Genomic DNA, 14,669 nt, shown 5'->3' on the forward strand with positions numbered 1-14,669 from the left:
ATTCTAATTCCAGCAAAGGTTCACTCAATGGAGATTGTCTCTCTTTATTCAAAGAGACTTCAGGTGAAAATATAGAGAGACACAGCAATGATTGGCAAAGACAGACTGAGAAGTGAGCAAAGGAGACAAAAATGAGGAGCAAGAGAATGATGGATCTGGGCCACAGAGGGAGCCAGAGAAGCAGGAAGGGAAGGAGCAAAACAGAGAAAGGAATGAGAGGCAAGAAGATGACAACAATGAGAAATCACAGAATGCGACAGAGGTAAAGATTGAACACAAGAAAATGTCAGAATAGGACAGAAAGATCCAATCACATTTACAGAGCACTTCCACATCCTCAAATATTCCAGAAATTTTTTTTAGCTCTTTTTATTTAATAACCAAGCACATGACCAATGGGTGCACAACAGGATCACATAATAGTATGCATAAATATCTAGTTTGAGGTGGTGATGACAAGATGAACCATGTTGGCTGGGATATTAAGAGAACGAGTCTGCTTTTCCACAAATAAGGCTACTCGATTTCTGTTCACCTTGGCAATAAACAGAAGGACGTCTCCAAGAGTTCAGCAGAAGCATCAGTTAATTTTACACACCCACACCTATATAATCATAGAGTCATGCATCAGTAGAGTGTGGAAATAAACCCTTCAGCCCCTTATCCATGCCCACCAATGATCTTCTGAATTAGTCTGAATTAGTCTCATATTCCTGCAATAGTGCCATATCCCTCTAAACATTTATCTATAATAAATAATAATAACATTTATAGCACAATAGAAGCCAAATTCTGGGCATTGAGACCTGTGCCACCTGTTACACTCAATTAACCTCCAACCCACTACGCTTTCGAGGATGGAAGGAAACCAGAGCCCCAGGGAAAATGTTGTATACTATTTTTCTGGCATCTTGTTCAATATTCAGGCAACCCTCTGTCCAAAAAACTTATCCCTCATGTCCCTTTAAATCTTTTCTCCTCAGCTCAGCTCAGCTTTTAGTTTTACGCACTCCTACTCTAGGGAACAGACAGACTATTTAGCTTACTGATGCTACTGATGAATTTGTATTCCACTATTAGGTCACTCCTCAGAATCCTATGCTTCAGAAAAAAAAAATGTCGTAGCCTAAGCTGCTTCTCCTTATAACTCAATTCTCAGTGACAGATACATCCTTGTGAATCTTTTCTAGTTTAATAATCTTTCTAATCGCAAACCAACCAGAACTACACACAATATTCTAAAAGTGGCCTTCTCAATGTTTTATACAGCTGAAACCTGACCTCTCGACTCCTATAGTCAGTCCCCTGACCAAAGAAGGCAGCATGCCAAATGCTTTCCACTTTCAGGGAACTATGTACCTGTCCTTGCTTTCTTCTGAGCATGTAAACATCTTGACGTGAAGACCCTCTTGGGTGAACTGATTATGTGCACTGCCTCAAACCACGGGGCTCCACAATAGAATAGAATGTTAAGACCACTCACCTCCAATGAATAATGATTTGATGTGCATTGGCTGCAGGGCCTCATGAAATACGAAGACAGATCCCAGCTGGCCTTCCAGGGAGGTGGGCATGCCCCACTCTATGTCCTGTGTGCCAGCTGCAATTGTGTTCACGATGGCTGGCAACAAGTCTCTGGTTGCAAAGCTGGCAGGGAAGGACTGGGAACGACTGAGTGGAGAGTGTGAGGTGAAGGAGAGATCAGGAGATGGGGAAGAAGGTGTAGTAACAGTTGTAGTTGTCCTGTGACCAGCTGAACCAATGCAGCAATACGTGAAAGACTGAAGAGGATAAAATATAAAAATAAAACATCTAAAAGCTTTATATATCAAAGATCAAAAGAAACAAAGAGAAAATGCTGTCAACATTTGAAACAAGTTTCTGTACAAGTCAGAAACTAAATATGATACCCACTTAAAAAAATACATTTGTGGAAGTAAGCCATCATCTTAAAAACTTAAAGTGCATCAAATCTCTTTGAAAATCAACACTGAATAGCTGCTCTCTTTTTTCAAAATATTGTATTTATATTCTTCTATTTGGGCTCATTATGCTTCACCTCCCATTTCCTGATTGACCCACTGAACCTTCATATGTATGTATATATGTTTATTTGTTTTTAACTTTTTCACAGTCTCCTTTTCATCTATCTTTGCAGTAATAGAAAACTTGAATACTTATACATGGTCCTTTTATTTTAATCATTTATGGATATATCTGAGGCAGATGCTGGTTACTTGTAACAGCTTGCCAAATTGAAAATGACCCACTCTTAACTTTCTGATTTATTACTGTAGCCCCAGGAACTCTTACCTTGTGTAATAACATTCTGTGAGGCACACCAATACCTGATTTTTCTAAGGACTCTGAGGAGATTTGGCATGCCTTTAAATACTCTATTAAATTTCTACAGGTGCACTGTGGTAAGTATACTGATTGGTTGCATCACATCCTGGTTTGGAAATATGAATGCCCAGAAACACAGAAGGCTCCATGAATAAACATAGCCAGGTCCATCAGTCTTCAACCTCCCATCCATTGAAATCATTATAAATGATCCCCATCACACAAGTCACAACCTCTTTTCACTGCTACCTTCAGGAAGAAGGTATACAAGTCTGAAGACCAGATCTCTAGGTTAAAGAACAGCTTTTTTTCCCATCAGCTATCAGGCACTTGGATTTCCTCTTGTTACACTAATTAGAGACTGCCCCAACACCACAAAAGGATTATACCCACTATTTCAAAGTCACTTTCTTTGCTCTGGGATATCTGTAAATGTTTATTTATTATCCTTTTTTTTTTAATTTATTACCTCTTTTTAATTCAATGAAGTATGCTATTGTAGTGGCTTTTTAGATTTTTTTTGTAATGATTTTTAACAAAGCTCCCTTCCAGCTGCAACAGGTAAGAATTTTGGTACATATGTACATTGTACAATGTATACGACAAGAAACTCACAACCATTATCACTATCGGATGCCCTTTGAATTTTATATACATTATCTCCACTGGGTTCATTTTATCCATGTTTATTCTCCAACAAGTGCATTAAACACAAAACCAAAACTTAATTTAATCATGTTATACTTCTCTGTTATAATCTCTCAAATAATGGATTCTGGCATTTTCCTAATAAACTGGACTACTATTCCTGGTTTTCATTCTGCCTTATTTCTCAATGGTGTTTTTTTGCAGAATTGAGAGAATGTGGAGCAGGAGCAGGCATTTTGGCTCTCAAAGAGATTTCTTCCAATGTTTTTGTCCAAGACCAAAGAAAGATCTGCCAATATGTAAATTTGCATTTACGTTTCACATTTCGCACTCTGCAATACAATTTTTATGATTTGAACTTACAAAGACTAAGTTAATGTATTGATCAAGTTGTTCAGATAACAATAATCATGGTAGTAATGAACTTGCTTAACTCAAGTTATGTTACAGCAATATCAGGAGTTCTGCAGCACAGCCCCTTCACTCCACAATGTGGTACTGATTTGCATAAATCTACTTCGCTCTACTGTGGCCTCCATAATGTTTGGGACAAAGACACTTTTTTCCTTAATTTGCCCCTGTGCTCCACAGTTTTCAATTTGTAATCAAACAATTCACAGGTCATTAAAGTGCACATTCAAGATTTTAGTCAACACTATTTGTATATAATTTGGTTTGACCATGAAGAAAACACAAGGCATTTTATACATGGTTCTCCCATTTCAGGGCACCGTAATATTTGGGATGTCTGTGATTACTCAGGTAAAAAATTGCTTTTTTGGTACAGGTATAAGAGAGCTAGGCTTGCTTCCAAGCTTTTGATCACTTTTGGCTTCTGTTGTTGGCATTTTGCAACATGAGGTCCAGAGATGAGCCAATGAAAGTCAAAGAAGCCATTAAGAGGCTGAAAAAGAAGAATAAAACAGTAAGAGGCATCGCCCAATCTCTCTTTAGGAGGCAGGTGTAGATGCGTAAATTACTACTGTCAACAGAAGACTTTGTGAACAGAAATACAGAGGCTACACTGCAAGGTGAAAACCACTAGTTACAGGATGGCCAGATTACAGTTTCCCAAGAACTATTTAAAAGAGCCTGCAGAATTCAGGAAAAAAATCTTGTGGACAAATGAGACCAAGATGAAACTGCATCAGTGTGATGGCAAGAGCAAAGTGTGGAGGTGTAAAGGAACTGTCCAAGATCCAAAGTTTTCCAATTCATTTGAGAAGCATGGTGGTGGGGGGTGTTATGGCCTGCACATGTACTGGTGCACTTATATCATCAATGAACATAATTGCTGATGACAGTAGCAAAATGAATTCCGACGTGTATAGACACATCTTCTCTGCTCAAGTTTGAGTAAATGCTTCCAAACTCATTCATTCTATAGCAAGGCAAAGCTCCCAAACATACTGCTAAATCAAAGGAGTTTTTCAAAGCTAAAAAATGGAAAATACTTGAATGGCCAAGTCATTCACCCAATCTAAATCCAATTGAGCATGCCTTCCATATGCTGAAGAGAAAACTTAAGGGGACAAGCCCCTGAAACAAGCAGAAGCTGAAGATGGCTGCAATTGAGGCCTGGAAGAGCATCACCAGAGAAGACACTCAACCCCTGGTGATGTCTATGAATCACAGACTTCAAGCAGTCATTGCATGCAAGGGATATGTAACAAAGTACTAAACATGACTATTTTAATATATGTACCATTGTTATGTCCCAAATATTATGATGCCTTGAAATGAGAGGGCTGTGTAAAAAAAAAAAGTGGTTTCATTTCCACATGGTCACACCAAAATGTGCACAAATAAACTTGAATAAAATCTGACATGTGAATTGTTTGATTACAAATTTAAAACTGTGGCGCTCGGGGGAAAACAAAGGGAAAAAAAATCTGCCCCAAACATATCCCCCCACCTCACACCCATAACCCTCTATTTTTCTTACACCCCTGTGTCTATCTAAGAGTCTTTTGAACGTCTCTATTATACCAGCCTCCATCACTATCCTCTTCGATACATTCAATTACAAAATCAGAGATAAGACTAAATGTGGCAAATACAGTTTAAACTTTTTTGTTTGTTTTTGGGGGAAAAAAATAAAAACATTTACAAATTTAAGTTCTGGGTCAATCTTACCTCATTAAGTGAAGGAAACCGTAACTGTGCCGTCTTCCTCAGATAACCATCCGTGTAGATATTCACCATGTTCTGCCCAAAGGGTCGACGTCCTGCGATGTGGACAATGTCAATGCAGTGCTGCAAGCCAAGGGCAGGGACAAGGGAAGTTAGTGTTGGGGAAAGCAATTAATTAATCAAACAAAAAAAGCACAACAGCTGGTCATATGGATTTTTCCCCCCCCTCATCTCTTATTTTTTTTGAAGGATGAGAAGACAGCTGGATGCTGGAATCCTTGGGAGTAACTGGGCCACGCAAATTTTAATAAGTAGATATGAGAGAAGTAACATAATGTAAATAGATACTCACTGATCTTAATATTGGTTTATCTATTGTCAACAAACATGCAGATTTGATATACAGCTCAGTTGACACATGTAATATTGCTTTTACCTTCTACGAGGATATAAAATCAGCCTTAATTGCATCATGGCTATGATCAGTTCTAATGAAGGGCGAATTATGCTGAATCTGTTCCTCTCATTTCAAATGCTTCCTGACCCAATTAATATTTCCAGCAATGTTAGGTTTTATTTCAAATTTCCAGCATCTACAACACCTTATATTTGGATCTTTATATTAAGTCTGACGGAATTACTCTTCCTATCATTTTGCAAAAATAGTTGTCTGTAGATCAGCTTTCTCTAACAAAGCAGTGGTATTAACAGCAAAAGCAGAAGAAGAGCCCATTAAATGCACATGCTACTCTGAAGTTCCATGATAAATGATCCGAGCTGCACCTCCCCTTACTACTACCTCATCTGGTGGTGAGGACAGCTCCAGTACCCAATAAACCAAAAACCTGACAACAGTTATGAAGTTCACTTGCAGGGAAGAAAACTTCAGAGAGATGTTTAGTGACTTGGCTTAACTTGCGTCTCTGTGTGGATAACTTTTGTTTTCCAAATGAGCCCAATAAAAGCAGGCTACAAGTTCAAGAAAGGAGCTCACCACTAATATCCCAGAGAATTAAGGCAATGACAATAAATGGACCAATATATTTTGGGAATGGGGGCAAAGTATCATGATAGTTCATACCCAGGTTGAGTCACTAAAGGAGATGTCTTGAAGAGCTACAGTCATGTATTCCCTTTTTGTGCACACTGCAACAACCAGCATCCCATCTGTGGTGAAGAAGGCTTCAAATCCAGTGCCACTGGTGGTGAAGAAGCTGCAGGAAAGGGAGGGGAAAAAAAAACACAAAGAGGTTGTCAAATTGCCTTACTGCGACTTCTGTATGTTCCCTCTTTTTGAGGTTTGTGAACCATTTCTCTACTTCAGGAATGACTTGTAATTAGAAAGCTCAGGTTTGTCATTTTACTATACCAATGGTAAGGGACAATGTTCTGAATGGATAAATTCATCTGGCCGCCACCCTTACCGTTAATTGTAGACATCTATGTGAGGAGCTGCCTCAAGGAGGCTGTTAGCATCATCCTAGCCATGGTCTCTTCTCACTCCTATCTTCAAACAAAAGGTTCAGATGCCTGAAATCCAGTGTCTTTATGTTCAAGGACAGTTTTTCTTCCCCCCAAAACTACAGTAAAACCCCTGGTATCCAGCACCTATGGTGACTGGTAGGTGCTGGATACGTGAATTTCCTCTTCTTAGTAAACTTGCCCATTATTATGATCCAAATGCAGGAAAATGGGACTATCACAGAATACAAATATGGTTGGCACAGATGAGTTGGGCTGAAGGGCCTGCACCACGTTGAGTGACTCTCTGTGTCAACTTTTGTTCCATTACAGTTTTTCTCTCCAGACTTTGTTCCATTTTAGTTAGTTCCTCTTTTTTCTCTGAACCGGAGGACATTTTGATCACTCCTTATCTGCACATCCTCCCACGGATTTTTGGCCCACCTCATTCATAAGCACTATATCCTAACAATATCTTCCACTGTCGAGGCAAGGAGAAACTGTCGCATTCTTCCCACTCATCTCTTTATACTTACTATCATCCCTCTATAATGCAGAATTTTGACCTGAAGTATTGACCACTCCTTTGTCTCCACAGATACTGTCTGACTAACTCAGTTCTTCTAGGGGGTTCCTATAAATGGATTCCATCTTTGGCCCCTCAAGGACTTTGTCTTGCCTTCAGACTGACTACAATATTTTCCTTAATCATTATTGCCACCCATCTTTCCTCCCTTTTCAGCTTCCTTGAACACTTTATATTCATGAATATTTAGCTCCCAGACCTCACCATTTTAATTCTGTTTCTGCTATGGTCATATCATCTTATTCCCACAAGGTCATTGCAGTTATCTCTTAAAAGTCTACATAACTTTCCACATATTGACTAGAACTCCCATATTTTAAAAGGGCTGGATGGCTTACAGTGTATCAACTGTGTTCAGGGAAGTTTTCTAAATCAATATATTAGAGGTACCAATGAGAGAGGATGCATTTTTTTGTCCAGTGACCATAATGTCATTAATTTCAACTTAATTATAGATAAGGATAGGTCTGGTCCTCGAGTTGAGATTCTAAATTGGAGAAAGGCCAATTCTATGGAAATGAGAAAGGATCTAGGAAGAGTGGATTGGGATAAATTGTTTTCTTGTCAGGATGTGTTCAGTAAGCGCAAGGCCTTCAAAGGCGAAATTTTGAGAGTGCCAAGTTTGCATGTTCCTGTCAGAATGAAAAGCAAAGTTAACAAGCATAGGGAGCCTTGGTTTTCAAGGGATATTGGTGATCTGGTTAAGAAGAAGAGAGAGGTGTATAGTAGATATAGGCAACAAGGAACAAATGAGGTATTAGAAGAGTATAGAAAATGTAAGAAAATACTTAAGAAGGAAATCAGGAAGACAAAAAGACATGAGATTGCTTTGACAGATAATGTGAAGGTAAATCTGAAGAGTAAAAGGATAGTAAGGGACAAAATTGGTCCCCTAGAAGATCAGAGTTGTCGTTGATGTGTGGAGCCTCATTAGATGGAGGAGATCTTGAACAATTCTTATTTGCATCAGTATTTACTCAGGAAACTGGCATGGTGTATAAGGAAGGAAGGGAAACAAGGAGTAGTGGCATGGAACATATAGAGATGAAAGAGGACGAGGTGTTTGCAGCCTTACAACAAATAAAGATAGATAAATCCCCGGGCCTGACAGGATATTTTCTTGGACTTTGAGGGAGATTAATCTAGAAATGACAGGAGTCCTGGCAGAAATATTTAAAATGTCCTATGCCATGGGTGAGGCGCTAGAAGATTAGAGGGTAGCTCACATGGTTCCGTTGTTCAAAAAAAGTAAACCAGAAAATTACAGGCTGGTGAACTTGATGTCAGTAGTAGATAAATTATTGAAGGCTATTCTGAGAAATGGGATATACAAGTATTTGGACAGCCAAGGGATGATTAGGATAGTCAGCATGGATTTGTGCTTGGTAGGTCGTGTTTAACAAATCTTATGGAGGTTTTAGAGAAAGTTACCAAGAAAGTAGATGAAGGAAAGGGCTGTGGATGTTGTCTTCATGGACTTTAGTAAGGCCTTTGTTAAGGTCCCACATGGGAGGTTAGTTCAGAAGGTTCAGACACTAGGTATCCATGGAGAAATTGTCAACTGGATTTGAAATAGGCTGAATGGGAAAAGGCAGAGAATAGTGGTGGATGACTGCTTCTCACACTGGAGGCCTGTGATTAGTGGTGTGCCTCAAGGATCAGTGCTGCGACCATTTTTGTTTGTTGCCTATATCAATGATCTGAATGATAACGTGGTAAATTGGATCACCAAGTTTGCTGATGACACTAAGATTGGAAGTGTTATGGACATCGAAGAAGGTTTTCAAAGGTTCCAGAGGGATCTGGACCAGTTGGAAAAATGGGCAAGAAAATGGCAGATAGATTTTAATGCAGACAAGTGTGAGGTGTTACATTTTGGAATGACAAGCCAAGGTAGGACATAGACAGTGAATAGTAGAGCACTGATAAGTGTGGAGGAACAAAGGGATCTGAGAATACAGATACATGATTCCCTCAAAGTGGTGTCACAGGTAGAGAGGGTTATAAAGAAAGCTTTTGGCATCTTGGCCTTCATAAATCAAAGAATTAGTCAATTAGGAGTTGGGATCTTATGGTGAGATTGTATAAGACATTGGTGAGGCCAAATCTGGAGTATTTTTTGTAGTTCTAGTCACCAAACTACAGGAAGGATATCAGTAAGATTGAAAGAGTGCAGATAAGATTACTAAGATGATGCCAGATCTTCAGGAGTTGAGTTACTGGGAAAGATTAAACAGGTTAGGACTTTATTCCTTGGAATGTAGAATAATGAAGGGTGATTTGATAGAGGTTTACAAAATTACGAGGAGTATAGACAGAGTAAATGTGAGTATGTTCTTTCCACTTAGTTTAGGAGAGATAAATATGAGAGGACAGCTTTAGAGTGAAAGGAGAAAGGTTTAGGGGAACATTAGGGGGATCTTCTTCATTCAGAGAGTGGTGGGAGTGTGGAACAAGCTGCCATTTGATGTGGTAAATGAAGGCACAATCTTAAGTTTTAAGAATAAATTGGATAGATATATGGATGGGAGAAGTCTGGAGGGTTATGGACTGGGTGCAGGTCAGCAAGGCTAGCAGAATAATGTTTCAGCACAGACTATAAGGGCTGAATGGTCTGTTTTCTGTGCTGTAGTATTCTATGGTTCTATTCCTACCTGTACAGTTGTTTCCTTTTTGGTTTCTTTCTTCGCAAGTAAAAGTCATCTTGTTCCTCATTCAGGCAGAGCCATGCATGGAATGCAAAACCATAACCTGGCCACTTATGAATGGCAGGAACCATTATTCCAGCCATGCTGGGAGTCAGATCAAAATACTGCAGCACCCTGTCTGAGCTATCTTTCCTTGCCATTGCTGACAGAGCCCGAATAACCTGGGTGGAGTATGGATGTGCTTTGCCATCATCGGTCCGAAGAAGTTTTATCAGCTGCCGAAGTTCTGCAGGTTGAATGGAGAGGCTCCCCAGAGTCTGAAGCAGGTCAATAAGGTTCTCGCTGCATTTCCTGTCGAGCTGTGGGTGGCAGCTCAAGGAAGCCAGCACAGTGGGAAGCATCCCAGCTTTTACACATGTTGTACGTGTCTGTAGCGAGGCGCTGCACACTTTCTTCAACCACTCAGAGACAAAGATCTGTAGATCGCGGGACTTCAGGTCAGGAATCCACTGCACCAAGATTAACAGGGGCTGCTCATTATTGATCATTGTGAGGTTGGCCAAGTTCTCATCTTCAATGGCCTGTTGGCAGAAGGGAACCTTTATGAGAATGGCATCATTTGTTCATTCATGACTGAAGCCACTTATTCATAAAATCTGCAATTAGAACAGTCACCATCATTTTTATTCTTAAGATAACAAAAGTACCCTCCATAATGTTCGGGACAAAGAAACATTTTTTCCCCTGTGCTCCACAGTTTTAAATTTATAATCAAATCATTCACCTCACTGATGCAGTTTAACCCTGGTCTCATCTGTCCACAAGATTTTTTTCCTGAATTCTGCAGGCTCTTTTAAATAGTACTTGGGAAACTGTAATCTGGCCCTCCTGTTTCTGTGGCTAACTAGTGATTTTCTCCTTGCAGTGTAGCCTCTGTATTTCTGTTCATGAAGTCTTCTGTTGACAATAGATATTAACACATCCACACCTGCCTCCTAAAGAGTGTTTCTGATCTGTTGGACATGCGCTTGGGGATTTTTCTTCATTATGATGAGAATTGTTCTGCATCAGCAGTGGAGGTCTTTTGAGGCCTACTAATCCCTTTTTGATTACTAAGCTCACCAGTACGCTCTTTCTTCCTAATGATTTTCTAGTTGATTTGGGTAATTCTAAGGTTTGGTCGATGTCTCTCACTGTTTTATTCTTGTTTTTCAGCCTCCTAATGGCTTTTTTGACTTTCATGGGCACAGCTCTGGACCTCATGTTGAAAAATGGCAACTACAGACTCCAAAAGCATCAAAAGGTTCGAAGCAAGGCCAGCTTTCTCATATTTGCACCAATGAAGCAATTAAACATACCTGGGTAATCACAAATATCTGTGAAGCCAAACGTCCCAAACATTATGGTGCCCTGAAATGGGGGAACTATATACAAAAAGTGCCATAATTTCTACATGGTCAAACAAATGTATATAAATAACTCTGAATAAAATCTGAAATCCACACTTTAATCATATGTGAATTGTTTGATTACAAATTTAAAGCAATCAAAAAGCAAACAAGTAAAAAATCTGGAATGTCCACTTTAATCATGGGTGAATTGTTTGGGAAAAAAGTGTCCTTGTCCTAAACATAATGGTGGGCACTGTAGTAATGACACATAAATGGCAGGCATGTCAGCAACTTGAATATTAAGGAAATCAAGGTTTATCTGTTTTATATAGAAAAGTAGCACTTGGGTAAAATTTCAACCAAGACCTTGATTGAATGGTGGGGCAGGTGTGAAAGCAGAATGGGCTCTTCATTCTTCTACCTCCCACGTTCTTATAAATCTTCCATATCCCAAGTATAAAATTAGTCCAAATGGGTATTTCACCAACTTCTCTTCCTCCTCCTTGCAGAATATTATTACCGGTTGTGGCCAAGATGAAATTTGGCTTGTTTGCTTCACTACTACCCCAGCCAGTACCTCTTCATCCCCAACTCATCAGCTTGGGGAGCCCACCACTACTTACCATGTTCATGAGCTCTTGCAGGAGGCGATTTGTTGGCTCTCCTTGGCTTTTCAGTACTTCATATAGATGGGAATAACCAATCCGCTCCTTAAACACCTCCTATTGGTAAAAAGAACCAAGCTCCAATTGATGTCTGTGTATATGTGAATCTCAATGATAAATCTATCTCGAGACTTGGGTCTTTTTAAATTATTTTCCCATGTATAGTGCAGTAAATGCCCAAATGCAAACTGATAATTCTACCAGAAAGCTGATAAGAGAGTAAAAAATGACATCCCATTGTGCTTTACCATCAATGAACAGCTTTTCAAACACGACTGCAATATATGGAAGCATAATAACCAACTATACTGAAGGTGCCACAAACAGTAACAAAATATCCACCAGAAATCTATTCTGGAAATGGTGGTTGATCTGTAAATTTTGGCCAGGGCATTGGGAGAACACATGGCAGTACGGATGGCATAGTGGTTAGCGCAACGCCATTACAGCGCCAGCAATCGGGACAGGGGTCTGAATCCCGTGTTGCCTGTAAGGAGTTCATACGTTCTCCCCACGTTTGCCTGGGCTTTCCCTGGGGGCTCTTGTTTCCTCCCACCATTCAAAACATAACAGGGACGTAAGTTAATTGGGTGTAAATTGGGCGGCACGGACTTGTGTGCCAAAATGGCCTGTTACCGTGCTGTATGTCTAATTTTTTTTTAAATATCACCGCTTCTTCAACATGCATGTGGCTAATGGTGCTTTGGTTTAATGTCTCATCTAACATGAAACTTTACATAATTCAGGGCTTAATACATAGAACATACAACATAGAAAATCTACAGCACAGTACTGGCCCTACGATCCATAATGCTGTGCCAACCAAATTACTGCATAACACTCTGACATGCAAGATTCAAATGACAGTTTTAGAAAGTGCCAAGTATTCTAAAATTGAGCCACCAAAAGAATGTTGAATGACTAAATAGCAACTAATTAGTAATTATACTTCTTTCGAAGGTTCATGAAATAACTTTCAATCAAGTTTTCAAGTTTTATTTTGAATTTACCATATGGCAAATAAAATCCCGAAGAAAAGTAATAATACAGAATGTGGATAAGCATTTAGTAAAAGAAAACCAAAACACAAAAATTACTGTAGTATGAAGCTGAACTTTCAGAAGTTTCAAGTCAGTCATTAAAGGGGTGAGACTAATGTAAAATGTAGGACCCAACACTTGATACAAGAATTAGAATAGACTGAAGTTTCCAATCAGAACAATTTCACCGAGAGCTTTGATCAGAGAGCTCGTTTCAGCTGAGGTTTAGCTTATTTTTTGGGGTCCTGGTGCAGGAACAGTAACTTTCACAGGGAGATTATTATAAATGGTGAACCGCTAAGTGGAACTTTCAGGCTCTTGAGACAACAAATTTAAATGTAGTTGAAAAAGTAATAGCTCTTGATATGGGTGCCCTGGTTTTAATTCTTTGCCCTGTCAGAATATGACTGTATAAGAAGGACTATGGAGAAATAAAGAGCTAGAGTGGGACATCATACCTTGGCAGAGGGCGAGTTCTTCATGATTGCTGTCAGCACTCTGATAGCATGCACTGTGATGGAATCTGACTCTTTCTCGAATACCTGTAAAGGTGGCACATTATTTTTTAAAAAAGCCTTTTCAGTAGTAAGAGAGTAAAACTGTTCCACAACACAGAAACAATGTCAGCTGTGAATAGGCTCATAAAGATTGACAATAATGTGGATGAGAAGGCAGGACTGAAATTGCATATTCTCTTTGAAAATCTCAATGTGATTGGCTCTAAGTTGTCTTGTGAGGTTGTATGTCAAGTAGTACAGGCTAGTTATTCAATGAGATGCTGCTACTTTTTCAGGGGCAACTAATGATGGTAAATAAATGCCGCCTGCTTGATTTTGCCTGCAGAGAACAATAAAACGAAGGCACTGGTAGCTAATTCAACAATGAAAGATAGATAGGATCAATTTGGCCACATCACCAAACCATATTTCCATGTTCCTCTCTCCAGGGCAGGTGATTCAGAAGGGAGAAACTCGCTATACCTGCTCTCTGTTTGGATTAAGAGGTAGCAGGCTGTCATTCAAGTAGAGAACATCCAATTTAGAACTGCATTTTAGATGTCTCTGAACTATAATGTGCATTCCTGCCAACAGCAGCACAAAGCTCAAGATATATTGAATCAGCCAAAATATTTTTTTTATAACTTTTTAGACTTGAAAATCATTTATTATGAAAAAATAAAATGAGCTCAATGTTGTACCCAGGAACATTGGTCTAATGTTCTACTGCAATAATAATTGAATAACATAGCTATCTCAAAGTTTGAACTATGATAATAATACACAGCCTGTAAAATAGGTTCAGAAGCAACCTACAACATTTTCAGACTTAAATGAAATTCACAGAATGTATATCTTGCATTAATTAGCAGTTTTCTTCTGAAACTCACAGTACTATTAGGGAGCATTAAGAATTGAATGGCTTGCAGGGGGTCTTCAGACAGTATTAAGGGTGAATCACGCAGTGCAAGACAGATCAGACCAGGTAGGAGTTAAGTCCTTGTTTTGAAGATGAAATGGAAGTTGCCACAGCAGTTTTATGCTGGGGCAGCCTGTGAATCACCAGATTTATGGATGAACAGAATTTCGAATGCTGCTGAGGATCTGTGGGATTTGGATGTGGTGATACAAGGATATGAGGTGCAATCCCATGTGCGTTTTTCTGCCGATTACAATCTTGTCCGAGGCACAACAATCAAGATACTTACTCCAAATAATTTGAACAACTTTTATCAATACCTCCAACAGGTGAGT

General features: G+C 39.3%; 1 protein-coding gene across 8 annotated transcripts in view; it reads right to left on the reverse strand.

The window, feature by feature from the left end:
* The window catches only part of nbeal2 (neurobeachin-like 2), a 279,397-nt gene that overhangs the window by 131,202 nt on the left and 133,526 nt on the right, over window positions 1-14,669 (reverse strand). For all 8 annotated transcript variants that reach the window (XM_069922096.1, XM_069922092.1, XM_069922097.1 and 5 more), the window contains 6 exons: window positions 13,377-13,460; window positions 11,837-11,935; window positions 9,829-10,403; window positions 6,209-6,341; window positions 5,131-5,250; window positions 1,484-1,781 (listed from right to left, as the gene is read on the reverse strand). In XM_069922096.1, coding sequence (XP_069778197.1) covers window positions 1,484-1,781; window positions 5,131-5,250; window positions 6,209-6,341; window positions 9,829-10,403; window positions 11,837-11,935; window positions 13,377-13,460 — 1,309 coding nt within the window. The remainder of the gene's footprint in view (window positions 1-1,483; window positions 1,782-5,130; window positions 5,251-6,208; window positions 6,342-9,828; window positions 10,404-11,836; window positions 11,936-13,376; window positions 13,461-14,669) is intronic.

The sequence above is a fragment of the Narcine bancroftii genome, chromosome 2, assembly GCF_036971445.1.
Source record: "Narcine bancroftii isolate sNarBan1 chromosome 2, sNarBan1.hap1, whole genome shotgun sequence".
NCBI lineage: Eukaryota > Metazoa > Chordata > Chondrichthyes > Torpediniformes > Narcinidae > Narcine > Narcine bancroftii.